The sequence below is a fragment of the Nyctibius grandis genome, chromosome 14 (genome assembly GCF_013368605.1).
Source record: "Nyctibius grandis isolate bNycGra1 chromosome 14, bNycGra1.pri, whole genome shotgun sequence".
In the NCBI taxonomy this organism is placed as follows: domain Eukaryota; kingdom Metazoa; phylum Chordata; class Aves; order Nyctibiiformes; family Nyctibiidae; genus Nyctibius; species Nyctibius grandis.
In genome coordinates, this window is record NC_090671.1 from 6,222,581 (window position 1) to 6,248,024 (window position 25,444).

General features: G+C 59.1%; 1 protein-coding gene across 1 annotated transcript; it reads left to right on the forward strand.

The window, feature by feature from the left end:
* Positions 1 to 1,378: 1,378 nt before the first annotated feature.
* IGLL1 (immunoglobulin lambda like polypeptide 1) lies at positions 1,379 to 19,420 on the forward strand. Its single transcript, XM_068412877.1, has 4 exons — positions 1,379 to 1,454; positions 1,580 to 1,871; positions 10,318 to 10,355; positions 18,951 to 19,420. The coding sequence occupies exons 1-4, from the start codon at positions 1,409 to 1,411 to the stop codon at positions 19,271 to 19,273; spliced, it is 699 nt and encodes a 232-aa protein (XP_068268978.1). The 5' UTR covers positions 1,379 to 1,408; the 3' UTR covers positions 19,274 to 19,420.
* The last annotated feature ends 6,024 nt before the right edge of the window (positions 19,421 to 25,444 follow it).

Below are 25,444 nucleotides of genomic sequence, written 5' to 3' on the forward strand. Positions count from 1 at the left end.
TGCTGGAGCCCCAGGGCACAGGGCCGGGCGGCTGCTGTTGTGCTGGAGAGTGGAGATCTGGGAAGAGCAAAGGTCTTGAGCAATGGGCCTGAGCTGGCAGGGGAAGAGCCAGAGCAGAAAAGCAGCAAAGCAAGAGGGGTGGTGCTGGGTCTGGGGAAAGCCCCAGAATCACTGGGGCTGGAGGTGCCTCTGGATATCGTCTCATCCCACCCCCTGCCCGAAGCTGCGTTGGCTACTGCATGTTGCCCAGGGCCTGTCCAGGTGGGTTTTGACTGTCTCCAAGGATGGAGACTTCACAGCTCTCTGGGCAACCCAGTCCACTGTTTGACTGTCCTTGCATAAAAAAAAAAAAAAAAAAAAAAAAAAAAGTTTTGCTGTGTTTGGGCAGGTTTTCCTGTGTTGCAGCCTGTGCCCATTGCCTCTCATGCCATCAGTGGACACCTCGGAGAGGAGCTTGCCTCCATCTTCTTTCCTGCCTTGAGGAGATATTTATAACACTGATAAGATGCCCTTGAGGCTCCCCGCCTTGGGCTCAGCCCTCCCAGCTTGCACTGCCTTTCTCTGTACGAGTGATGCTCCGAGCCCTTCATCTCCCTCAGGTCCTTCCCTGGCCTTGCTCCCCTCTGTCCCCATCTTGGGTGGGGGATCCAGAGCTGACACAGTGCTGGGCTGTGCCTCAGGGCGCTGAGCCGAGGGGAAGGATCCTCTCCCGGGCTGCTAATGCAGCCCATGGGTGCTTTGCTGGCTCCTGTGCACCTTGGTATCCTCCTGGCCCCCCCAGGCCCTTCTCTGCCATGGGGCTGCCAGCCGCTCAGCCTCAGTGTGCCCAGGCAGGGGCAGCCCCCCCAGGGGCAGAGCGCTGCATGGCTGCTGCAAGAGCAGGGGCAAGGGCAGTGCTGCAGGGCCCCAGGGGCATCGGGGAAGGGCAGGAACGGCCAAGACCTGTGTGGGGCCTGGGCCACCCCGAGGAGGGGAAGATGGCAAAAGTGGGGTGTGGGGTGCTGGGGGTTGGCGTCGTCCTAGCCCCATCACTGGGAGCTGTGAGCACTACCTGCCCCCTCCGACCCCCAGCAGCCCGGCTCTCCCGCACCCTTTGGCCCTGCAGCCGCTTGGCCCAGGCTGGGGATGGAGGGGTCCGTGCTGGTGGGTTTTTGGCCTCTGAGCCGGGACGTGTCTCTGTGACTCCGCTCTGTGCCCGCGGACAAGCCCCACTGCATCTGGGGTGGCGGGGCTGGGCGTGGAGCGGGGAGGGAGGTGGGGAGGGAGGCACGGGCAGGATCCGGCCTGGAGCGCGGGGTCAGATTTGCATGGAGGGGCTGTGCCCTGGGCGGGCGGGGGCTTAAAAGGGGGTTGAGGTCTGTGAAAGAGCCCCATCGGCGTGGGGACACAGAGCTGGTGAGATCGCGCCATGGCCTGGGCCACTCTCCTCCTCGTGGTGCTCGCCCACAGCTCAGGTGCCCTGGCCAGACTCGCTGCGCCCAGCCGGGGTCTTTGGGCACAGGGGCCCCATCCCTGTCCCGCTGCCCGGGGAGGCACTGGCTGACCCTCATCTTCTCCCTTCTCTCCTCTCCCTCTCCAGGTTCCCTGGTCCAGGCAGCGCTGACTCAGCCGCCCTCGGTGTCGGCGAACCCAGGAGAAACCGTCCAGATCACCTGCTCCGGGAGTAGCAGCAACTATGGCTGGTACCAGCAGAAGGTCCCTGGCACTGCCCCTGTCACTGTGATCTATGACAACAACCACAGACCCTCGGGTATCCCTTCGCGATTCTCCGGATCCAAGTCCGGCTCCACGGGCACGTTAACCATCACTGGGGTCCAAGCCGAGGACGAGGCTGTCTATTACTGTGGTAGCTACGACGGCAGCAGTGCTGCTGGCACGGTGACACAAAGCAATGGGGAAGTGATACAAAAACCTCCCACCATCGGAAGGACCGGTTAGGAGTCTCTGCTGTCCCCATTTGATGGTGGGGCAGGTCCCTGCCATGACCCTGCCCTTACTGCCCTGCGCTGCAGGTGGCTGTGCCTGGTGTCCTGGCTCGGCCGTCCCTTAAAGCCCCAGGTCTGTGTCCATCCCCTGTCATTTGGGGAGGAGAGCGGATAGGGTAGGATAGGATAGGATAGGATAGGATAGGATAGGATAGGATAGGATAGGATAGGATGTTTCTGCTGGAAGGGACCTACAACCATCATCTAGTCCAACTTCCTGACCGCTTCAGGGCTGACCGCACGTTAAAGCCCATTATTAAGGGCATTGTCCAAATGCCTCTATAACACTGACAGGCTTGGGACATCAAACACCTCTCTAGGGCACCTGTGCAGTGTTTGACCACCCTCTAGGTAAAGAAATGCTGGGATGACCCCCAGCAACCCCGTCCCTGCCCTGCGCTGCAGCTCTGAGGTCCTCTACACTCCCGGCTGGCATCCAAGGCCCTGTCAGGTGCCTCCCTGCCCTCCTCCCAGCCCAGCTGTGCCGGGAGCCCCCAGGGCATCACCCCAGGGGTGCTCAGCCCTGCTGAAACTGCAGCCCCTGCACCAAGAGGTGGGGACGTGCCATGGGCCGGGGAGCTGGGCCAAAGCTTTGCCTTCAAGCCCTGGGAAGGGATGTTTCCCGTGGGCGCAGCCGCTCCAGGGCCGTGTGTGGGGCTGCCAGGGCAGAGCAGGGCTGGCCTGGGGCTGCTCTGTCATGGCACAACAGAAGCCCGTGGGCTACTCCAAACACGTTGGCTATGTTTGCACCTCTGTCCCCCTGGGAAGCCCCTGGCCCTGGACAATGTCCCACCACGGCCCCCTGGCAGGAAAGGGGCTGCCCAGCACCCTGACTCTGTCCTCATCCTGCTGCGCGACCTCGGGACTGGGGCTGGGGACAAGGGTGCTGGCTCCTCCGTGTCATGGGGTGCCATTTGTTTTCAGCTTTGACATTTCCTGTGTCTCCACGAGTGTGACAGGGCAGGGAACACAGGCTGGGGTGAGGGTGTGTGAGAGGGCCAGGCGGTGGGCAGGGGTGCTGGCCCCATGGCGACTGCGTTTGTGGTGTCGGGAGCTGGCGCGTGGGCAGCCGGGTCCCAGGTGGCCTTGTCCCCCAGCTCTGTGCCTGGGAACGTGGTGTTGGCAGGGAGGGCCATGCGCCACGGGCTGGGGCCAGGAGGGCATGGGCAGGGCTGTTGTCCTCAGGGGTGAGGGCTGCTTTGTGCTCCCTGACGAGCCCTGCTCCCCTCGCCCACTCCACGTTGAGGTCCCAGATGCTTATCAGTCGCAGATGACGTTCAGCTGAGGAGCTAGGAGGGATGGAAATGGGGGCTTTGCTCCTGCCTTTTCCCAGCCCTTTCCCCATGGGAGAAGCCTAGTTGGGCACAGCTGGAGCCCAAAAATCCACCCCCGTGGCAAGAGCCTGTCCTTTCATCCCCAGCACGAGCACCAGCTCATCTGCTCCCCCCAGCCCATGGGGGGGATGTTGGAGCTGCGGGTGCTGCCTGCCCACCCCCACCCCCAGCCCTCCCGCACCCTTTGGCCCTGCAGCCGCTTGGCCTGAGCTGGGGAGAGCGGGGGGTCTGTGCTGGTGGGTTTTGGGCTCTAGAGCTGGGATCTGTCTAAGCTCTGTGCCCGGGGACAAGCCCCACTGCATCTGGGGTGGCGGGGCTGGGTGTGGAGGTGGGGAGGGAGGCGTGGGCAGGATCCGGCCCAGAGCGCGGGGTCATGTTTGCATGGAGCGGCTGTGCCCTGGGCGGGGGCTTAAAAGTAGGTAGAGGGCTGTGAAAGAGCCCCATCAGCGTGGGAACACAGAGCTGGTGGGATCTTGCCACGGCCTGGGCCACTCTCCTGCCCGTGGTGCTCGCCCGCAGCTCAGGTGCCCTGGCCAGACTTGCCGCGCGTGGCCAGGGCCTTTGGGCACAGGGGTCCCATCCCTGTCCCACTGCCTGGGGAGGCACTGGCTGACCTCCATCTTCTCCCCTCTCTCCTCTCCCTCTCCAGGTTCCCTGGTCCAGGCAGTGCTGACTCAGCCGCCCTCGGTGTCAGCGAACCCAGGAGAAACCGTCCAGATCACCTGCTCCGGGGGTAGCAGCTATGGTTATGGCTGGTACCAGCAGAAGGTCCCTGGCAGTGCCCCTGTCACTGTGATCTACAACAACAACAACAGACCCTCGGACATCCCTTCATGATTCTCCGGATCCTTGTCTGGCTCCACGGGCACGTTAACCATCACTGGGGTCCAAGCCGAGGACGAGGCTGTCTATTACTGTGGTAGCTACGACAGCAGCAGTGATGCTGTTGTAGTGACACAGAGAGGTGGGGAAGTGATACCAGAACCTTCCACCATCGCAGGGGCCAGTTAGGAGTCTCTACTCACCCCATTTGATGGTGAGGCAGGTCCCTGCCATGACCCTGCCCTTGCTGCCCTGCACTGCATGTGGCTGTGCCTGGTGTCCTGGCTCGGCCGTCCCTTAAAGCCCCAAGTCTGTACCCGTCCCCTGTCATTTGGGGAGGGGATGTACAGCACTCGGGAACGTGCCATTTTCCATGGCTGCATTAACCACCCCTGACATCCGAGTCAAGGCAGAGGCTGTCTCTTACTGTGCTGGCTGTGACACCAGTGCTGATCAGGGTTATGGTGACTCCCATGACTGGGGAACTGAGACACAAACCTGCAGTTGCCGCAGGGCCCCTCACTGCTGCCGCTGCCACTTGGCTGCGTGGTGGAGCAGCACATGTGCCTGTGAGGTGGCTCCTGCCCTGGGGCACGTGCTGTGCTCCAGCAGGTCCCCTCCGTCCTGCCCGCAGTGAGACAGCACTGCTGCAGCCCTGCCCTGCCTGTGCCTGTCGGGCTCGAGCACCCTGGGGCGGGCAGTGTCAGGGATAGTGAGGGGTCGTGGGGTTGGGGGCATTTCCCGTGGGCACAGCAGCTCTCGGGCTGGGCACGAGGCTGACGAAGGTGGCCATGATCCCTGTGCCAGAGCAGGGCTGGCCATGGGCTGCCCTGACAGCTGCGAGTAGAGCCCCCGGGCTGCTTTGGCTCTGGCTGCGTTTGCCCAGCACCAGCCTGTTGGGCACTTGATCAGCTCATGGGGTGGCATTGCTGGAGCCCTGCGGCGCTAGGGCCGGGCGGCTGCTGTTGTGCTGGAGAGTGGAGATCTGGGAAGAGCAAAGGTCTTGAGCAATGGGCCTGAGCTGGCAGGGGAAGAGCCAGAGCAGAAAAGCAGCAAAGCAAGAGGGGTGGTGCTGGGTCTGGGGAAAGCCCCAGAATCACTGGGGCTGGAGGTGCCTCTGGATATCGTCTCATCCCACCCCCTGCCCGAAGCTGCGTTGGCTACTGCATGTTGCCCAGGGCCTGTCCAGGTGGGTTTTGACTGTCTCCAAGGATGGAGACTTCACAGCTCTCTGGGCAACCCAGTCCACTGTTTGACTGTCCTTGCAGAAAAAAAAAAAAAAAAAAAAAAAAAAAGTTTTGCTGTGTTTGGGCAGGTTTTCCTGTGTTGCAGCCTGTGCCCATTGCCTCTCATGCCATCAGTGGACACCTCGGAGAGGAGCTTGCCTCCATCTTCTTTCCTGCCTTGAGGAGATATTTATAACACTGATAAGATGCCCTTGAGGCTCCCCGCCTTGGGCTCAGCCCTCCCAGCTTGCACTGCCTTTCTCTGTACGAGTGATGCTCCGAGCCCTTCATCTCCCTCAGGTCCTTCCCTGGCCTTGCTCCCCTCTGTCCCCATCTTGGGTGGGGGATCCAGAGCTGACACAGTGCTGGGCTGTGCCTCAGGGCGCTGAGCCGAGGGGAAGGATCCTCTCCCGGGCTGCTAATGCAGCCCATGGGTGCTTTGCTGGCTCCTGTGCACCTTGGTATCCTCCTGGCCCCCCCAGGCCCTTCTCTGCCGTGGGGCTGCCAGCCGCTCAGCCTCAGTGTGCCCAGGCAGGGGCAGCCCCCCCAGGGGCAGAGCGCTGCATGGCTGCTGCAAGAGCAGGGGCAAGGGCAGTGCTGCAGGGCCCCAGGGGCATCGGGGAAGGGCAGGAACGGCCAAGACCTGTGTGGGGCCTGGGCCACCCCGAGGAGGGGAAGATGGCAAAAGTGGGGTGTGGGGTGCTGGGGGTTGGCGTCGTCCTAGCCCCATCACTGGGAGCTGTGAGCACTACCTGCCCCCTCCTACCCCCAGCAGCCCGGCTCTCCCGCACCCTTTGGCCCTGCAGCCGCTTGGCCCAGGCTGGGGATGGAGGGGTCCGTGCTGGTGGGTTTTTGGCCTCTGAGCTGGGACGTGTCTCTGTGACTCCGCTCTGTGCCCGCGGACAAGCCCCACTGCATCTGGGGTGGCGGGGCTGGGCGTGGAGCGGGGAGGGAGGTGGGGAGGGAGGCACGGGCAGGATCCGGCCTGGAGCGCGGGGTCAGATTTGCATGGAGGGGCTGTGCCCTGGGCGGGCGGGGGCTTAAAAGGGGGTTGAGGTCTGTGAAAGAGCCCCATCGGCGTGGGGACACAGAGCTGGTGAGATCGCGCCATGGCCTGGGCCACTCTCCTCCTCGTGGTGCTCGCCCACAGCTCAGGTGCCCTGGCCAGACTCGCTGCGCCCAGCCGGGGTCTTTGGGCACAGGGGCCCCATCCCTGTCCCGCTGCCCAGGGAGGCACTGGCTGACCCCCATCTTCTCCCCTCTCTCCTCTCCCTCTTCAGGTTCCCTGGTCCAGGCAGCGCTGACTCAGCTGCCCTCGGTGTCGGCGAACCCAGGAGAAACCGTCCGGATCACCTGCTCCGGGAGTAGCAGCAACTATGGCTGGTACCAGCAGAAGGTCCCTGGCACTGCCCCTGTCACTGTGATCTATGACAACAACCACAGACCCTCGGGTATCCCTTCGCGATTCTCCGGATCCAAGTCCGGCTCCACGGGCACGTTAACCATTGTTGAGGTCCAAGCCGAGGACGAGGCTGTCTATTACTGTGGTGGCTATGACAGCAGCGTTACTCCTGGCACGGTGACACAAAGCAATGGGGAAGTGATACAAAAACCTCCCACCATCGGAAGGACCGGTTAGGAGTCTCTGCTGTCCCCATTTGATGGTGGGGCAGGTCCCTGCCATGACCCTGCCCTTACTGCCCTGCGCTGCAGGTGGCTGTGCCTGGTGTCCTGGCTCAGCTGTCCCTTAAAGTATCAGGTCTGTACCCGTCCCCTGTCATTTGGGGAGGAGATGACCCCCATCAGCCCTTTCCCTGCCCCGCGCTGCCAGTCCAAGGTCCTGTGCGCTCCCAGCTGGCACCCAGGGCCCATCCGGGTGCTCCCCTGCCCTCCTCCTGGCCCAGCTCCTGCACCAGGAGCCCCTGGGCACTGGACACCTGCTCCCCCAGGTGCTGGTTTTAGCCCAGAAAGGAAGTGGTTTCTGGGGACAGATGTTTGCACAAGCCATGCCAGGGCAGTTTCAGGACAGTTTATGCTGCAAGGGTGCCTGGCACATCCTACCCTTTCCCTTCTCGTTTGCTTCCAGGCATGATTAGGTGAGCCATGGGGCAGCAGCAGACAATGCCTGGCATGGCCTTTGCTGCTCAGCCCTGGCAGCTGGGACACAGCAGTTGTGCGTAGCCTTCCCAGTGCCCCCCCGGGACCAGCACCCCCTCACCTGCCCCCCTCCTGCTGAGGTGACATACCAGGACACGTACCAGGCAGGTGCTGCAGGACCAACAGCCCTGGTAGGTCCAGCACAGCATTGGTCCTCCTCCCTGCCTCCCTCCAAGGAGAAGAGCTGGACTTTTGAGATGAACGTTGTCCCCCTTTATTATCCTCTCCTAAAACTAAACCGAAACCCCATCGAAGTTTGAGAAATGCTCAGAAACTGGTCAGCCACAATAGATGGCACTGGCTTCAGCTAAATGCTTTGCATAAAAAATTTCAGTGATTTTTTTTGGCTAGTTTCAGCCTTTGCACCAATGCATAAGCCTACCCAAACCTCTGAAACAAAAAGTGCCTTTAACCACAAAATCTTCGAAGCATCATTTGTTTTCTAGTGCCTCAGAAGGTTCGCTGACTCTGCCTCTTTCTGTAACCACTTGCCCAAATCACTGCATTTGAATATTTTCAAGCTCAATTTAAGTTGTTGCTATTGAAATTCAGCACTCCAAGAGCTTTATTGCTTTGGTGGTGGGACCCAGCTGACCGTCCTCAGTAAGTTGCTCTGATGCTCACACAGGGTGTTCCCCGTGCCGGGGGCTGTATGGGCTCTGCCTGGGGTTTGGGGTGGGTTTTTTTCCTTTCTTCAACTTCTCCATTTGGTTATAGTAGCAAGTCCTCCTTCTGTCTAACTGCACTGAAATGTATTCCTGTGCCTTTCCTTGACAGGAGGAAAAAAGGTTTTAGGGGCTAATTGGGCTTTGCTGCTTGCAAAACATTTTTGGTTGTTTCAAATCTGCAGACCCTTCACTGATCCCATGGGTCTCGTTCAACTTGTCTGAGTGCAGGAGTTACCGGGTAAAAATATATATATTTGCCAGACAGCCAGATTGTACTGAAGTTTATGAAACAGAAATTTCTTAACATTTCTCCCAGGTGTGCTCTATGGTATGATGAGGAAATGTATAGGAGCCTGAAATGGAAGGGCTTCAAGTCTGAGGACACTAAGCTGGTGCTGGCCCTGCGTGCACATCTCGTACTCCTTCCTCTTTGGTCAAATATGATCATGACCCTGCAACAAAACATGGCCCTGATCGGCCGAGAGCTTAACTGCTCGGTCCCGGACCTTGACCTCACTGGGCTGGTGCACTTTCCCCCGCAATGGGCTGCGGCTGGTCCTCGGGTGTCCCCAGCTGGCTGCTGCCTTCCCTCCCTGGGCTCCTGCCCCAAATTCCGTTGGACCTGGGGAGCGGAGCAGGAGCCATCTCAGGCACCGGGGCTGCGCCAGCCCTGAGTTTGGTCCGTGAGCACTGGCTTGATCTCCCGCAGCAGAGGCTGGAGCTACATTAAGCTGGAGAAAGCGGCTGGCCAGGGCTCCTCCATCGCAGTGCCCAGTGCTGGCCAGTGCCCCTAGCCCTCCCCTCTGCCTGTGGCCCAGGCCCCTGACCCAGGCAGGGAATTAAGCTCTGAGATCTGTGCTGAGCTCTGTTAGGGCAGAAATAAACCCGCTGTGAATGTGGCCTGCGGCCATCACGTGCTAATAGGTGACAGGCACCCCGAGCGAGCGCCGCGAGGCCCCGTCCGTCAAGGCTGGCTGGCTTCCTTGGCTCAGGGGGCTCTGAACTTCCCCGCACCGGAGACAACCCCACACCAGGGCCTTTGCCGGCTCAAGATGCCAGGTGTGACGGAGAGAAGTGCTTCTTTCCCCTGGGTGGGATGGCCCAGCGCCCCGCGCCCGGCCCCAGCACAGGGCTGAGCTGCGGCACTGCAGCGGGCCCAGCGCGGCACAGCCAGGGCTGCCCCAGCACAGGGCACCCGGGCACAGCTGCCCCACGGAGGCTCGCCCACCCACCAGGCACCAAAAATCCTGCCCAGGTAAGATGTGGGCTGTGCCAGGGTCTGTTTTTTCCCCAGAGAGCAGAGCCAGGCTGCAGGGTGGAATGGGCACACGGACGTGGGGTCCCCTATGAAGCCACGGCACTCACGCCAGCACTGGTGTTCCTGGGCAAGTGTGAAGGACGGATGGGTGGTTTATTAATGAGGTTTACCCGCACACATACTGTGCGATGGCCAGTGGTCCCCGTTCTCCACAGCCACGGTGTGGCCCGAGGGGAGGCAGGATGGTGGCTGGTGCCCGCCAAGGGCAGCCCACAGCCACCTGCATGGCAGCAGCGCAGGTCAAGGCAAGGTGCTGCCTGTTGTGCCTTCGGGGCACCCAATGCCTCCACCAGCCCTTCCCCACCTGGAGATAACATCCCTGCACCACAGGCAGGGTCATGGGCTTGTAACGAGCACAAAGCGTGCGGTGCTGGGTAGCAGTGTGTCCCTGGAGCAGCCGATGACGCAGCCACGGCTCTGGAGAGCCCAGCCAAAGCGGTGCATGAGGAATGGTGGAGCCAAGGCAACCCATTTTCCCATGGCCCCATCAGCAAGGACACACAGTCGTCCCCATATGGCTGTACTGCTGCTCCTGCCCTGCCGCATCCACCGGGGCGCGTCCAGCACCGTGCATCCAGCCTCCTGTGTCCATCGGGGCACCTCCATCCCATCAACTTCATCCTGCTGTGTCCGTCGGGGCACCTCCATCCCATCAACTTCATCCTGCAGTGTCCATCAGGGCACCTCCATCCTGCTGCATACATCGGGACATCTCTATCCCATCACCTCCACCCTGCCACATCCTTGGGACCCAGGACAGCTCCTCCCATGGGGCAGGAGGTTTTTGCACAGCTCTGTATCACTGTGTGATGTGTTCGGAGCCGGGACCATGCTGACTGTCCTAGGTGAGTCACGGTCTTCTTCTCGGTCTTTCGTTCCCCACCACGAAATTGTGCCATTTTGTTGATTTTCGGTGACTTGGGGATTTTTTTCTCGGACTTGGCACTGGGCTGGTGTCTGCCGCTGGTTTGGGGACAAGCACTGAGTGCAGCGTTGTGGGCTATATCTTGTCCCTGTGGATTCAGAGGGCTCTGGTGTGCACCACAGAGGATTGGGGGGTATTATTTTCTCAATTGAAAGACTTTAAAATTTGGCCAGGAAATGTGTCCGAGGTCTCAGGGACCCCTTTTCAGAAACTCAGGTTTAGGTCTCTAAGAAAGTCAATTTTTGTCTTTGTTAAAGAAATCAGTCATTAGTCTAAGTCCTCAACTCTTAGTCCTGAGGACTAAGTCCATTGCCCTCAGAGAGGAGCAGGGGCTTCTCTGTGGGGTCCCGCGGCCGAGGGTGCGGGCGCTGCAAAATGGCAGCTTGTACTCAGCCACGAGCGGGCTGGAGCCGCATCCGACTTTGTGTTAAAATGTGTCCCTGGGATCTGAACCAAAAGTTTTCAGGGGTGTCTTAAAGAGAGTGTTGTCCAGCTGAGCCGTGTCAAAAATGGAGATTGTTGTGATGAAAATGCTGCAAGAACATTGTTTGTCTGTCTTTGTCTGTAATTTTTAAAAGAATTTGGCCAAAAATCCCAATCTGAACCAAATTCTTAGGGGTGTAAGATCAAGAAAAATGTAGTTTGACAATAGAGAAAGAGAGAGAGAGAGAGAGAGAGAGAGAGAGGAGAAGACAGATAGAGACATTGTACATTTGAGGAGGCAGCAGAACCACCTCGGAAAGACCAAATATCTTTTCTTCATCTTCCTTCGGCTGATTCTTAGTTGCACTTTTTCTGAGAGAAGTCAGAAAGTGTCTGAACTGGGCAGAAAACAGGATGGTTTGTCTTTGAAATTTTGGTTTTTAGAGGAATTGCCTTGCAAAAGGAAGGAAATGAGTTTATGGCAACTAACCAGAGACTCTGTTTTATATATATAAAAAATACAAATGAATATATATAAAATATATGTAACACATATTTTTATAGATGAAAATATGTATAAATACATAAATATGTATATTATATAAATTATATATAATTATATATATATTTATATAACAATATATACTACATATAGGTTGTATATTTATATATGTAATATATAATATATATATGATGTATATTACTGTATATATAGATATCTATAATGTATATATGCACACACACACATATATACATATATATATTTATATATACATGTATATATTTAAAATATGTGTATAGATGTATCCCAGATCTAAATACATCAGAGTTACAAATGACAACCTTTTCTCTGTGGGGGAGTGTGGAGTTCCTGGGCAATGCCAGGGGGACAGGCAGGGGCTATGGCAGGCACAGGGTCCCCCTGACCCCACACCTCTCTCTCCCCTCGCAGGCCAGCCTAAGGCATCCCCCACCGTCACCGTATTCCCACCGTCCCTCGATGAGATCTCATCACAGAGCAGAGCCACCCTGGTGTGTCTGCTGTCAGACTTCTACCCCGGCGTCGTGCAGGTGCAGTGGATGGCCAATGGCCGTCCCGTCACCAGCGGCATCGAGACCAGTCAGCCCCAGCAGCAGTCCAACAACCAGTACATGGCCAGCAGCTACCTGACGATGAGTGCTGAGGAGTGGAGGAGCCACGAGACCTACGTCTGCAAGGTCAAGCATGAGACGGGCGATGTGGAGAAGGTCGTGAAGAGATACGAGTCCTCCTAACCCCGCCGGGCCCTCCCCGCGCCCACCGGCCCCCTTGGGGCAGCGGCTCCCCCCCGCACTGCAGACGTCTCTCCCCACGTTCCCCCGTCCCCTGCTCCTGTCCCCCCACCCTGAGTGTCACTCGAATGAACAGCATCACTGAACTAGCGCTGGCTCAGCATCCTTGTCTCTGTGTCCTTCAACGCGCTGGGGGTACCAGTGTGGAGGAGGGTGGGATGGGAACATACACACACACGTGCATATTGCTGGGGGTGCCCAGGGCTCCCCACAGCTCTGCCTCACCCCCGGGACCCCGCTGAACCCCGCCTGGCACCGCCAACACCAGGGGATGAGCAGCTTGGGCCACCAGCCTGGTCTAAGCTCCCGTGCCGGCAGCGAGCACGTGGCCCTGGCTGTGCCAGCTTTGTCCCTCGCCCGCTGGCCTCTGGGCACCGAGTCCCCTGCAGGGACACATGGCCTGTGGTGGGGCCATGGCCAGCCATGTCCCTTTGCTGGCTGGCCCTGGCTCTGTCCCCATGTCCTTTGTCACCCCTGTGTCCCCCGGGACGGGGTTGCCGCTGTAGCTGTCGGGGCGCTCACATGCACCAGTCTGTCCCTTGCACCCCGTGACACGGCACCGCTGGCCCCTGCGTGCCACATGCCCCATCCATGGCGCAGCCCCAGGGAAGTTTCCCTGTGACCCACAGCCACAGCTGTGCCAAGAGCACCAGTGCTCAGCTGTGGGCACCCACCAGAGCTGCCTGGAGCCACACCGGGGACAAGGTATGAGAGCACCCGGGCACACTGTGTGCAGTTCTGGGGGAGATGCCCCCTCCTCAGCCTCTTGCTAAAGGGGGGGCAGCCCCGTGCTGTGTCGGTGCCCGGCCCCACCAGGCTTTGGGCTGCCACGTGTCTCTGCAGGCACCTTCTGGGGATACAGAGTCATAGACTCACAGAACGGTTTGGGTTGGAAGGGACCTTTAACGGCCATCTAGTCCAACCTTTAATGGCCATCTAGTCCAACCCCCCTGCCATAAGCAGGGACGTCTTCAACCAGATCAGGTTGCTCAGAGCCCCCTCAACCTGACCTTGAGTCTTTCCAGGGATGGGGCATCCACCACCTCTCTGGGCAACCTGTGCCAGTGTCTCACCACCCTCATCGTAAAAAATTTCTTCCTTATATCTAGTCTGTAACCACTGTCCTTTAGTTTGAAACCATGAGCCCTTGTCCTATCGCAACAGACCCTGCTAAAAAGTTTGTCCTCGTCTTTCTTTTAAGCCCCCTTTAAGTATTGAAAAGCCACAGTAAGGTCTCCCCGGAGCCTTCTCTTCTCCAGCTTGAACAACTCCAACTCTCTCAGCCTTTCCTCACAGCACAGGTGTTCCAGCCCTCTGACCATTCTTGTGGCCCTCCTCCGGACCCGCTCCAACAGCTCCATGTCTTTCCCGTGCCAAGGACCCCAGAGCTGGACACGGTGCTGCAGGAGGCTCTCACCAGAGCGCAGCAGAGGGGCAGAACCATCACTCTGTGCAGCACTGCCGGCCGTGTGTCCTCCCTGCTGCGGCCATCTGTCCTGTCCACCCCAGCACCTCTGTCCTGTCCACCTCAATTCCCCCGTCCATCCTACCCACCCCAACGCCTCCATCTGTCCCAGAAAGCTCTGATGGAGCTGCCCACCCCATCTCTTTAATGCTCCTTTTTACCCAGCCGTCCAGCAACCACTTGAGGATTTCTCAGGAAACGAAGACAAAATGAAACCAAAAACCATCTGACAAACTCAAACTGTACGAGACAAGATCTGAGGGGGCAGCTTCTGCTCCCCTTCTGCTCCCGTGGCCCCCTCTCTTCCTTGTCTGGCAAATCGCCTGAGGCAGCAGAGCCTCCCAGGGAACGAGCACTGCGGCAGCAGCCCCAAACTTGCCAGCAAAGCAAATACCAAAGAGAAACTTGGAGTGGAATTAAGTTTCTTTCATCCATCTCTTGCTCACGTGGACGTGCCAGGGTGGGCAGCGACGGCCTGCACGTGGGACTGGTCCTGCTGCCGGCGAAAGGAGCCCCGTGTCCCCCGGTGCTGCTGGGGACCTCCCAGCGATGCAAGACAGCATATCAGCATTGCAGAACACTTTATTGTGATGGGAAGGTGCTGCTAATTACGCAGATAAGGTGCTTTTCCTGCTGTGTGTTTCTGCAGGGCGTGCAGCTCTCCAGCCAGCTCTGGATCCACGGCCACATCTGCAGCACCAGCCCCAGGCTCCCGGCCGGAGCAGCATCCCTCTCCCTGTCCCCATCCCTCCCCAGTGCTGCTGGAGGCAGCAGCTCCCCACCCCATGCTGTCCCCATGTCCAAACCGCTCCCCCCCCAGCCTGCCTGTGTCCCCTGCACCCAGGGGTCACCCAAACAAACACCACCACCGAGCTCACACCAGCTCTGCGGGGGTGGCCCCGTCTCCTGCACCTCCCACCCCATTCCCGTGTCGGCGTTATCTCCACATGGATTGAAATCAGCTTTTCCCAAGCAGCGGAGCTCTGCGGCTGCCTGGTGACCCCGCAGCCCCAGGGGACGGTGGGGCACCGGGAGGTGCACTGAGTGCCCCAGGCATCTGCCAGCCCGTCTCCCTCCCCGCGTGCTGCCGAAGGGGCCATCCCGGCTGGCGCAGGCAGGGGCTCAGCCCCCAGCACAGCCCTGCTCTGACCTCCGGCAAAGCCTCACCCCTCGCTGTGCCTGGGGCTGCCCCGGGGTGCCCCGCTCGGGGCTGCTGGGGTTTCCACAGCTGCAACAGGCGTTCTGTCCTCGTGAGGGGACAGCTCGAGCCTTCCCCAGGCACCCCGAGCAGCTCCAGGGACCCGTGCCAGCCCTGCGGGATGTGTGCCAGCCCTGCGGGGGCCGTGGGCACTGTGCGGTGCTGGCAGGGCATGGACAGGAGGGGCAGGGTGGGACAGGAGCCCTGGTCTGTCCCGGCCCTCCTTCCCCCCTGCTTTTTGGCAGGGAGCTGGCAGCAGGGCCTGCACCCCACCAAAGGTGCCAAGAGGCACCTCGTGCTCCAAAACAACCTGGCTCAGGGCAAAGACACCCTGGGGTGTCTGCTGGCAGACTTCTACCCTGGCTCTCTGCAGGTGGCCTGAACAGCTGGCAGCCATGCCCTCACCATGGCATTGAGACCAACCGGCCACAGTGGCAGTCCAACAACGAGTACATGGCCAGCAGCTACCTGACACTGAGTGCCGATGACTGGAAGAGCCACGACGGCTACGCCTGCAAGGTCACACATGAGAAGGGCGATGTGGAGAAGGTCCTGAATAGCTCTGAGTGCTCCTAACCTCACTGGGGAAAAGACAGCCCTGGCCCTGGAACATCACATCCCCCAGCACAGTGCTTCACCACCTGCCCCATTCCTGTCCCCTCCCTCTGTGTATGTCTCTGCCACCTCTGTGGGACCTTCCTTCTCCCCATGCCTGCATCCCTCCCATCTCCGCTGCCCCTTCCCCTTATCCTGGGCATCGCCCAAATAAACCCTAAGCTGGTGCTGGCCCTGCGTGCACATCTCGCACTCCTTCCTCTTTGGTCAAATATGATCATGACCCTGCAACAAAACATGGCCCTGATCGGCCGAGAGCTTAACTGCTCGGTCCCGGGCCTTGACCTCACTGGGCTGGTGCACTGTCCCCCGCGATGGGCTGCGGCTGGTTCTCAGGTGTCCCCAGCTGGCTGCTGCCTTCCCTCCCTGGGCTCCTGCCCCAAACTCCGTTGGACCTGGGGAGCGGAGCAGGAGCCATCTCAGGCACTGGGGCTGCGCTAGCCCTGAGTTTGGTCCGTGAGCACTGGCTTGATCTCCCGCAGCAGAGGCTGGAGCTACATTAAGCTGGAGAAAGCGGCCGGCCAGGGCTCCTCCATCGCCGCGCCCAGTGCTGGCCAGTGCCCCTAGCCCTCCCCTCCGCCTGCAGCCCAGGCCGCCAACCCAGGGCATTAAGTGCTGAGACCTGCGCTGAGCTCTGTTAGGGCAGAAATAAACCCGCTGTGAATGTGGCCTGCGGCCATCACGCGCTGACAGGTGACAGGCACCCCGAGCGAGCGCCCCAAGACCCCGTCCGTCACGGCTGGCTGGCTTCCTTGGCTCAGGGGGCTCTGAACTTCCCCGCACCAGAGCCACCCCCACACCAGGGCCTTTGCCGGCTCAAGATGCCAGGTGTGACGGAGGGAAGTGCTTCTTTCCCCTGGGTGGGATGGCCCAGCGCCCCGCGCCCGGCCCCAGCACAGGGCTGAGCTGCGGCACTGCAGCGGGCCCAGCGCGGCACAGCCAGGGCTGCCCCAGCACAGGGCACCCGGGCACAGCTGCCCCACGGAGGCTCGCCCACCCACCAGGCACCAAAAATCCTGCCCAGGTAAGATGTGGGCTGTGCCAGGGTCTGTTTTTTCCCCAGAGAGCAGAGCCAGGCTGCAGGGTGGAATGGGTACACGGACGTGGGGTCCCCTATGAAGCCACTCACTCACGCCAGCACTGGTGTTCCTGGGCAAGTGTGAAGGACGGATGGGTGGTTTATTAATGAGGTTTACCCGCACACATACTGTGCGATGGCCAGTGTCCCCGTTCTCCACAGCCACGGTGTGGCCCGAGGGGAGGCAGGTTGGTGGCTGGTGCCCCCAAGGGCAGCCCACAGCCACCTGCATGGCAGCAGCGCAGGTCGAGGCAAGGTGCTGCCTGTTGTGCCTTCGGGGCACCCAATGCCTCCACCAGCCCTTCCCCACCTGGAGATAACATCCCTGCACCACAGGTAGGGACATGGGCTTGTAACGAGCACAAAGCGTGCGGTGCTGGGTAGCAGTGTGTCCCTGGAGCAGCCGATGACGCAGCCACGGCTCTGGAGAGCCCAGCCAACGCGGTGCATGAGGAATGGTGGAGCCAAGGCAACCCATTTTCCCATGGCCCCATCAGCAAGGACACACAGTCGTCCCCATATGGCTGTACTGCTGCTCCTGCCCTGCCGCATCCACCGGGGCGCGTCCAGCACCGTGCATCCAGCGTCCTCTGTCCATCAGGGCATCTCCATCCCATCAACTTCATCCTGCTGTGTCCATCGGAACACCTCCTTCCCATCACCTTCATCCTGCTGTATTCATCGGGACACTTCCGTCCCATAACCTCCATCCTGCTGCGTCCATCGGGACACCTCCACCCAATGAACTTCATCCTGCCACATCCTTGGGACCCAGGACAGCTCCTCCCATGGGGCAGGAGGTTTTTGCACAGCTCTGTATCACTGTGTGGTATATTCGGGGCCGGGACCATGCTGACCGTCCTAGGTGAGTCGCCGACTTCTTCTCGGTCTTTCGTTCCCCACCACGAAATTGTGCCATTTTGTTGATTTTCGGTGACTTGGGGATTTTTTTCTCGGACTTGGCACTGGGCTGGTGTCTGCCGCTGGTTTGGGGACAAGCACTGAGTGCAGCGTTGTGGGCTATGTCTTGTCCCTGTGGATTCAGAGGGCTCTGGTGTGCACCACAGAGGATTGGGGGGTATTATTTTCTCAATTGAAAGACTTTAAAATTTGGCCAGGAAATGTGTCCGAGGTCTCAGGGACCCCTTTTCAGAAACTCAGGTTTAGGTCTCTAAGAAAGTCAATTTTTGTCTTTGTTAAAGAAATCAGTCATTAGTCTAAGTCCTCAACTCTTAGTCCTGAGGACTAAGTCCATTGCCCTCAGAGAGGAGCAGGGGCTTCTCTGTGGGGTCCCGCGGCCGAGGGTGCGGGCGCTGCAAAATGGCAGCTCGTACTCAGCCACGAGCGGGCTGGAGCCGCATCCGACTTTGTGTTAAAATGTGTCCCTGGGATCTGAACCAAAAGTTTTCAGGGGTGTCTTAAAGAGAGTGTTGTCCAGCTGAGCCGTGTCAAAAATGGAGATTGTTGTGATGAAAATGCTGCAAGAACATCGTTTGTCTGTCTTTGTCTGTAATTTTTAAAAGAATTTGGCCAAAAATCCCAATCTGAACCAAATTCTTAGGGGTGTAAGATCAAGAAAACTGTAGTTTGACAATAGAGATAGAGATAGAGGAGACGATAGATAGAGACATTGTACGTTTGAGGAGGCAGCAGAACCACCTCGGAAAGACCAAGTATCTTTTCTTCATCTTCCTTCGGGTGATTCTTAGTTGCACTTTTTCTGAAAGAAGTCAGAAAGTGTCTGAACGGGGCAGAAAACAGGATGGTTTGTCTTTGAAATTTTGATTTTTAGAAGAGTTGCCTTGCAAAAGGAAGGAAATGAGTTTATGGCAACTAACCAGAGACTCTGTTTTATATATATAAAATTATATATGAAGATATATAAAATATATGTAACATATATATTTTTCTATGAAAATATATACATAAACACATAAGTATGTATATTATATAAATTATATATAATTATATATATATTTATATAACAATATATACTACACATGATATATATTTTATATTTAATATATGTAATATATAAGATATATATGATGTATATTAGCTGTATATATAGGTATCTATAACGTATATATGCACATATATACACATATAGTGTATGTGTATATATATATATAACATATACAAATATATGTAACATATATACAAGTACATATGGGATGTATGTATAAGTGTGTGCATTACACACATACATATATATATTTATATATACATGTATACATTTAAAATATGTGTATAGATGTATCCCAGATCTAAATACATCAGAGTTACAAATGACAACCTTTTCTCTGTGGGGAGTGTGGAGTTCCTGGGTAGTGCCAGGGGGACAGGCAGGGGCTATGGCAGGCACAGGGTCCCCCTGACCCCACACCTCTCTCTCCCCTCGCAGGCCAGCCTAAGGCTTCCCCCACCGTCACCTTATTCCCACCGTCCCTCGATGAGATCTCGTCACAGAGCAAAGCCACCCTGGTGTGTCTGCTGTCAGACTTCTACCCCAGCGTCGTGCAGGTGCAGTGGATGGCCGATGGCCGTCCCGTCACCAGCGGCATCGAGACCAGCCAGGCCCAGCGGCAATCCAACAACCAGTACATGGCCAGCAGCTACCTGACGCTGCGTGCCGATGAGTGGAAGAGCCACGAGACCTACGTCTGCAAGGTCAAGCATGAGGCGGGCGATGTGGAGAAGGTCGTGAAGAGATCTGAGTGCTCCTAACCCAGCTGGGCCCTCCCCGCGCCCACCGGCCCCCTTGGGGCAGCGGCTCCCCCCGCACTGCAGACGTCTCTCCCCACGTTCCCCCGTCCCCTGCTCCTGTCCCCCCACCCTGAGTGTCACTCGAATGAACACCGACACTGAACTAGCGCTGGCTCAGCATCCCTGTCTCTGTGTCCTTCAACGCGCCGGGGGTACCAGCGTGGAGGAGGGTGGGATGGGAACATGCACACACACAGACACACACAGACACACACACACACACACGTGCATATTGCTGGGGGTGCCCAGGGCTCCCCACAGCTCTGCCTCACCCCCGGGACCCCGCTGAACCCCGCCTGGCACCGCCAACACCAGGGGATGAGCAGCTTGGGCCACCAGCCTGGTCTAAGCTCCCGTGCCGGCAGCGAGCACGTGGCCCTGGCTGTGCCAGCTTTGTCCCTCGCCCGCTGGCCTCTGGGCACCAAGTCCCCTGCAGGGACACATGGCCTGTGGTGGGGCCGTGGCCAGCCATGTCCCTTTGCTGGCTGGCCCTGGCTCTGTCCCCATGTCCTTTGTCACCCCTGTGTCCCCCGGGACGGGGTTGCCGCTGTAGCTCTCGGGGCATTCACATGCACCAGTCTGTCCCCTGCACTCCGTGCCATGGCACCGCGGGCCCCTGCGTGCTATGTGCCCATGGCGCAGCCCCAGGGAAGTTTCCCTGTGACCCACAGCCACAGCTGTGCCAAGAGCACCAGTGCTCAGCTGCGGGCACCCACCAGAGCTGCCTGGAGCCACAATGGGGACGGGGGAGGAGAGCACCCGGGCACACTGTGTGCAGTTCTGGGGGAGATGCCCCCTCCTCAGCCTCTTGCTAAAGGGGGGGCAGCCCCACCACATCCCCCTCCCCGCGCTGTGTCGGTCCCTTTAACAGGGACCTTTAACAGCCATCTAGTCCAACCCCCCTGCCATAAGCAGGGACGTCTTCAACCAGATCAGGTTGCTCAGAGCCCCCTCAACCTGACCTTGAGTCTTTCCAGGGATGGGGCATCCACCACCTCTCTGGGCAACCTGTGCCAGTGTCTCACCACCCTCATCGTAAAAAATTTCTTCCTTATATCTAGTCTGTAACCACTGTCCTTTAGTTTGAAACCATGAGCCCTTGTCCTATCGCAACAGACCCTGCTAAAAAGTTTGTCCTCGTCTTTCTTTTAAGCCCCCTTTAAGTATTGAAAAGCCACAGTAAGGTCTCCCCGGAGCCTTCTCTTCTCCAGCTTGAACAACTCCAACTCTCTCAGCCTTTCCTCACAGCACAGGTGTTCCAGCCCTCTGACCATTCTTGTGGCCCTCCTCCGGACCCGCTCCAACAGCTCCATGTCTTTCCCGTGCCAAGGACCCCAGAGCTGGACACGGTGCTGCAGGAGGCTCTCACCAGAGCGCAGCAGAGGGGCAGAACCATCACTCTGTGCAGCACTGCCGGCCGTGTGTCCTCCCTGCTGCGGCCATCTGTCCTGTCCACCCCAGCACCTCTGTCCTGTCCACCTCAATTCCCCCGTCCATCCTACCCACCCCAACGCCTCCATCTGTCCCAGAAAGCTCTGATGGAGCTGCCCACCCCATCTCTTTAATGCTCCTTTTTACCCAGCCGTCCAGCAACCACTTGAGGATTTCTCAGGAAACGAAGACAAAATGAAACCAAAAACCATCTGACAAACTCAAACTGTATGAGACAAGATCTGAGGGGGCAGCTTCTGCTCCCCTTCTGCTCCCGTGGCCCCCTCTCTTCCTTGTCTGGCAAATCGCCTGAGGCAGCAGAGCCTCCCAGGGAACGAGCACTGCGGCAGCAGCCCCAAACTTGCCAGCAAAGCAAATACCAAAGAGAAACTTGGAGTGGAATTAAGTTCCTTTCATCCATCTCTTGCTCACGTGGACGTGCCAGGGTGGGCAGCGACGGCCTGCACGTGGGACTGGTCCTGCTGCCGGCGAAAGGAGCCCTGTGTCCCCCAGCACTGCTGGGGACCTCCCAGCGATGCAAGACAGCATATCAGCATTGCAGAACACTTTATTGTGATGGGAAGGTGCTGCTAATTACGCAGATAAGGTGCTTTTCGCGGTGTGTGTTTCTGCAGGGTGTGCAGCTCTCCAGCCAGCTCTGGATCCACGGCCACATCTGCAGCACCAGCCCCAGGCTCCCGGCCGGAGCAGCATCCCTCTCCCTGTCCCCATCCCTCCCCAGTGCTGCTGGAGGCAGCAGCTCCCCACCCCATGCTGTCCCCATGTCCAAACCGCTCCCCCCCGGCCTGCCTGTGTCCCCTGCACCCAGGGGTCACCCAAACAAACACCACCACCGAGCTCACACCAGCTCTGCAGGGGTGGCCCCGTCTCCTGCACCTCCCACCCCATTCCCGTGTCGGCGTTATCTCCACATGGATTGAAATCAGCTTTTCCCAAGCAGCGGAGCTCTGCGGCTGCCTGGTGACCCCGCAGCCCCAGGGGACGGTGGGGCACCGGGAGGTGCACTGAGTGCCCCAGGCCTCTGCCAGCCCGTCTCCCTCCCCGCGTGCTGCCGAAGGGGCCATCCCGGCTGGCGCAGGCAGGGGCTCAGCCCCCAGCACAGCCCCGCTCTGACCTCCGGCAAAGCCTCACCCCTCGCTGTGCCTGGGGCTGCCCCGGGGTGCCCCGCTCGGGGCTGCTGGGGTTTCCATGGCTGCACCAGGCGTTCTGTCCTCGTGGGGGGACAGCTCGAGCCTTCCCCAGGCACCCCGAGCAGCTCCAGGGACCCGTGCCAGCCCTGCGGGATGTGTGCCAGCCCTGCGGGGGCCGTGGGCACTGTGCGGTGCTGGCAGGGCACGGACGGGAGGGGCAGGGCGGGACGGGAGCTCCGTTTTTGGCAGGGAGCTGGCAGCAGGGCCTGGACCTCACCAAAGATGCCAAGAGGCACCTTGTGCTCCAAAACAAATTTATTGGTTTTATTCTGGCTTTATCCCGGCTTTATCCCACTCCCCAGCCAGGCAAGTGAGGCCCTGCCACGGTGCAGCCCTGTGCATGGGGCAAATCCCTTTCCCATAGCCCTGCACAGGGGACTGGGCTGATGGAGGCAGTCCCCGTGTCCCTGCCCATGTGTGGGGTGACAGGCTCAGGGTTTTCCCAGGAAACCCCATCCCCACAGAGCAAACCTGTGCCCAGGCCAGGTCACAGCTCCCTGGGCTGACACTGGCTCCAGGGAAGGAGCCAGCAGCGGGATGGGTGATCAGCCTGCATCTCAGCAGCGGAGGGAATGGGGGAGAGCTGCTGCCTGGGTGTCTGCCAGCCAAAAATACCCCAAGGACAGAGACCTGCTGCCGGGAAGGATGCTTGTTTTCCTTCCCACTGAGAAAGCTGAAGCCTTGGTAATTATTGACTCCAGCCGCTGGCAAACCATGCCCTCGAGCAGCGGTCGAGGCTGGAGCAAATGACACGGTAACCCAGGAGCCCCATCCCAGCCATGCTGACGGGTTTTACCCTGCTAAACGCCACATTTTTGGGGGGGTGGCTGGTGGGGAGGGAGGGGACAGGGCAACGCTTTTGTGGGGCTTGAAATCCACCTCAACATACCACGGGTAGAGCCTGTCCCTGGGTTACAGGACACCGGACCGAGGTTTCCACGTGCGCAGCTGGGGCAGGTCCTGCTGTGCCACGAGCCAGGGTCTCGCCTCGGCTCGACTCTGGGTGAGCAGAGCACAGGCACGTCTCTAACTGCGGGGGCAGGAAACCTCACTAATTATTGATTAAAAGATTTTGCTAAACCCTTTCCCAAAGCAACAACAGGCAAGGACAAAGAAAAACCTGCCTCCTTCCCCAGGGCCCCTGCACTCCCCTGCCAGCGCCACTGGGCATCACAGTGGGATGCGGGGCCTGATCCAGCCCCGGAGGGGAGGGAAGTGGCGCCTGGGGACACAAGGCCCATCCCGCAGCCGCCCTCAGTGGGGTTTTCTGGTGAGCAAAGGTGTCGAGTGACACCGAAACCCACACCTCTGCCCCGCCACAGCTGCAGCTCTCGCTCTGCTGTCTCCTGCGCTACAATTTTAAACAGTCATTTATTTTTCGTGTTTTCCCAGCTCGCCATTAATTTTAAAACGAGGGAGATCTAATTTAGTAAATGAGATGGTTCGGGAAGGCTTTTATCAGCTGCAGAGAGAGGCAGCGGGTCCCACGGCAGGGTGGGGGCTTGGCGAGAGCCACGCTCCTAGGCGGAGGCTCATGGGCGAGGGCTCAGCAAGGCCTTAGAGGGGGTTTAATAAACCCCGGCGGTTTAGGTGTTTTGGCCTTGGAGGGGCCACACGGCCCAGAGCAGAGGGAGGGATGCGGGGATGGAGGCAGAGGGGCGTGGGGCCATGGGAGCTCTTGCACCCGTCACCCCAAAACACCCCCCCAGCCCCAGAGGGCAAAGCTCTGCTCCGGTCCCCAAACCCTGCCCTGGGGCGAGGGCAGCTCCTGCACCCGTGGCCTTGTGCTTGGGGGTGGCCGTGCTGGACCCCCGCTGTGGAGGCCACGTCCAGCCAGGTTTGTCCCCCCAAAAAACATCTCGGGCTTGCTTTTTTCTATTTATTTGCTTTTTTCTATTTGCTTTTTTCTATTTTTTTTTTTATTGCACATCACTCGGTGATTTCTCCAGGCCACAGCGAGCCCCAGCATCTCGTGCCAAGAGGATTTGGGGGCTCCCTGTGTGGGGACGTGGCGGGAGCAGAGCGAGTGCACCTGGGGCTGATGAAACACCTCGTCTGCAGATCCATGGGCGACGTGGCACAGGCGGAGGGGACAGGGCCGTCCCGCCTGCCCTCCTCACAGCTGCAGCCGCCCAAACAGCCGCTGTTCCCGGAGGCAGCGGGGCTGAAACTCGAAAGCAAGAGCTGAGGCCGAGAATAGCCCCAGCGCGGGCTGGGGGGAGCGGGGCAGAGCCAGACCCCGCATGGAAGGGTAGCACGAGTCCCCCTGCTCTGGCTCTGTGTCTGTGCCAAGCTCGGGCAATACCCTACGGCCCCTGCCCTGCCTGAGACAGGGGTGCAGCCCCCGAGCACCCCGAGGGATGGCTGGTGGCTCCTGCAGCCCACCCCGCAATCCCCTCGCCCACGCAGCCACCTCCTCCCAGGGGTTTGGGGAAAGGCTGTGCAGAGCCCAGGCTGTGCCACGCCAGCCCTGGCCCCCTCCGGCCCCACCCCCGGCACCGCCGCGCACCTGGGCGGCCGTGGGGCAGCCCCCGGCTAAATTTACTCCTCACCCGCCACAATCTCCAATCAGAAACTCGAAAGGGGGGTGAAAAAGGGAACTGAAACTATCTCCAGTGGGTGCTGACGTGTGAAGGCGAGCGGATGCCGCGCGGACGAGCCCTGAGTCGACTCGGCCCCGAGATGGCTGCCGGCCCTTTGCTGTGGCGAGCTTTGCCCCTGCCTCAACAGGCTGTAACCTCACAGGGCCATCAGCCACCACAGCGTGGGGACAGGTTTTGGGGCAGCCTGAAGCTGCCCAATATTGACAGGGTGGGTGATGGGGGGGACTGGGGACCAGGGACCCACTGGGGGCTGGTGCCGAGGCTGGTGGGGCTCCGTGCCCGTGCCAGGGTGCATGTCCCCAGCCCGGGGTCACGTCCCCAGCCCGGGGTCACCCCTCCTGTCTCCTGGAGGGTCCCTGGCAGGGCCCGTTCCCAGAGGGGTCTTGCCCAGCAGAGTGGTCCCTGCCCCAGCGTGGGGTGTCCCAACTGCTGCACGTGCACACACACTTGCACACATGTGTGCACACACACACATGCATGCACACAGTTGCACATCCATGTGCGCACACACACACTCAGGCACAACCCCCACCACCCCCATGACCCCAGTGCATCCAGGCCCCCCGTCTGGGCACCCCTGACCCCACACACATGGGGTTCGGGGCCAGGCTGACCCTGACACTGCTCAGCTCGTGGCCTTGTCCCCCTGTGCCACTGCCACAGGGGAACCATCCTGGGGCCTCCTGCTGCCACCCCACTGTCGGGTCACTCCAAATCCTCTCTCATTAACTGAATTAAAGTAATCACTCTCTGCCTCCTGCCAGGCAGCTCATTAGCTGGGGTCATCCATCAGTCCGACCTGCCAGGAGATGCACGGGGCAGCCTCCAGACTCCCACAACATGGGGCAGATTTCCCCAAATCTGGGAAATAAAATATAGGTTATAAA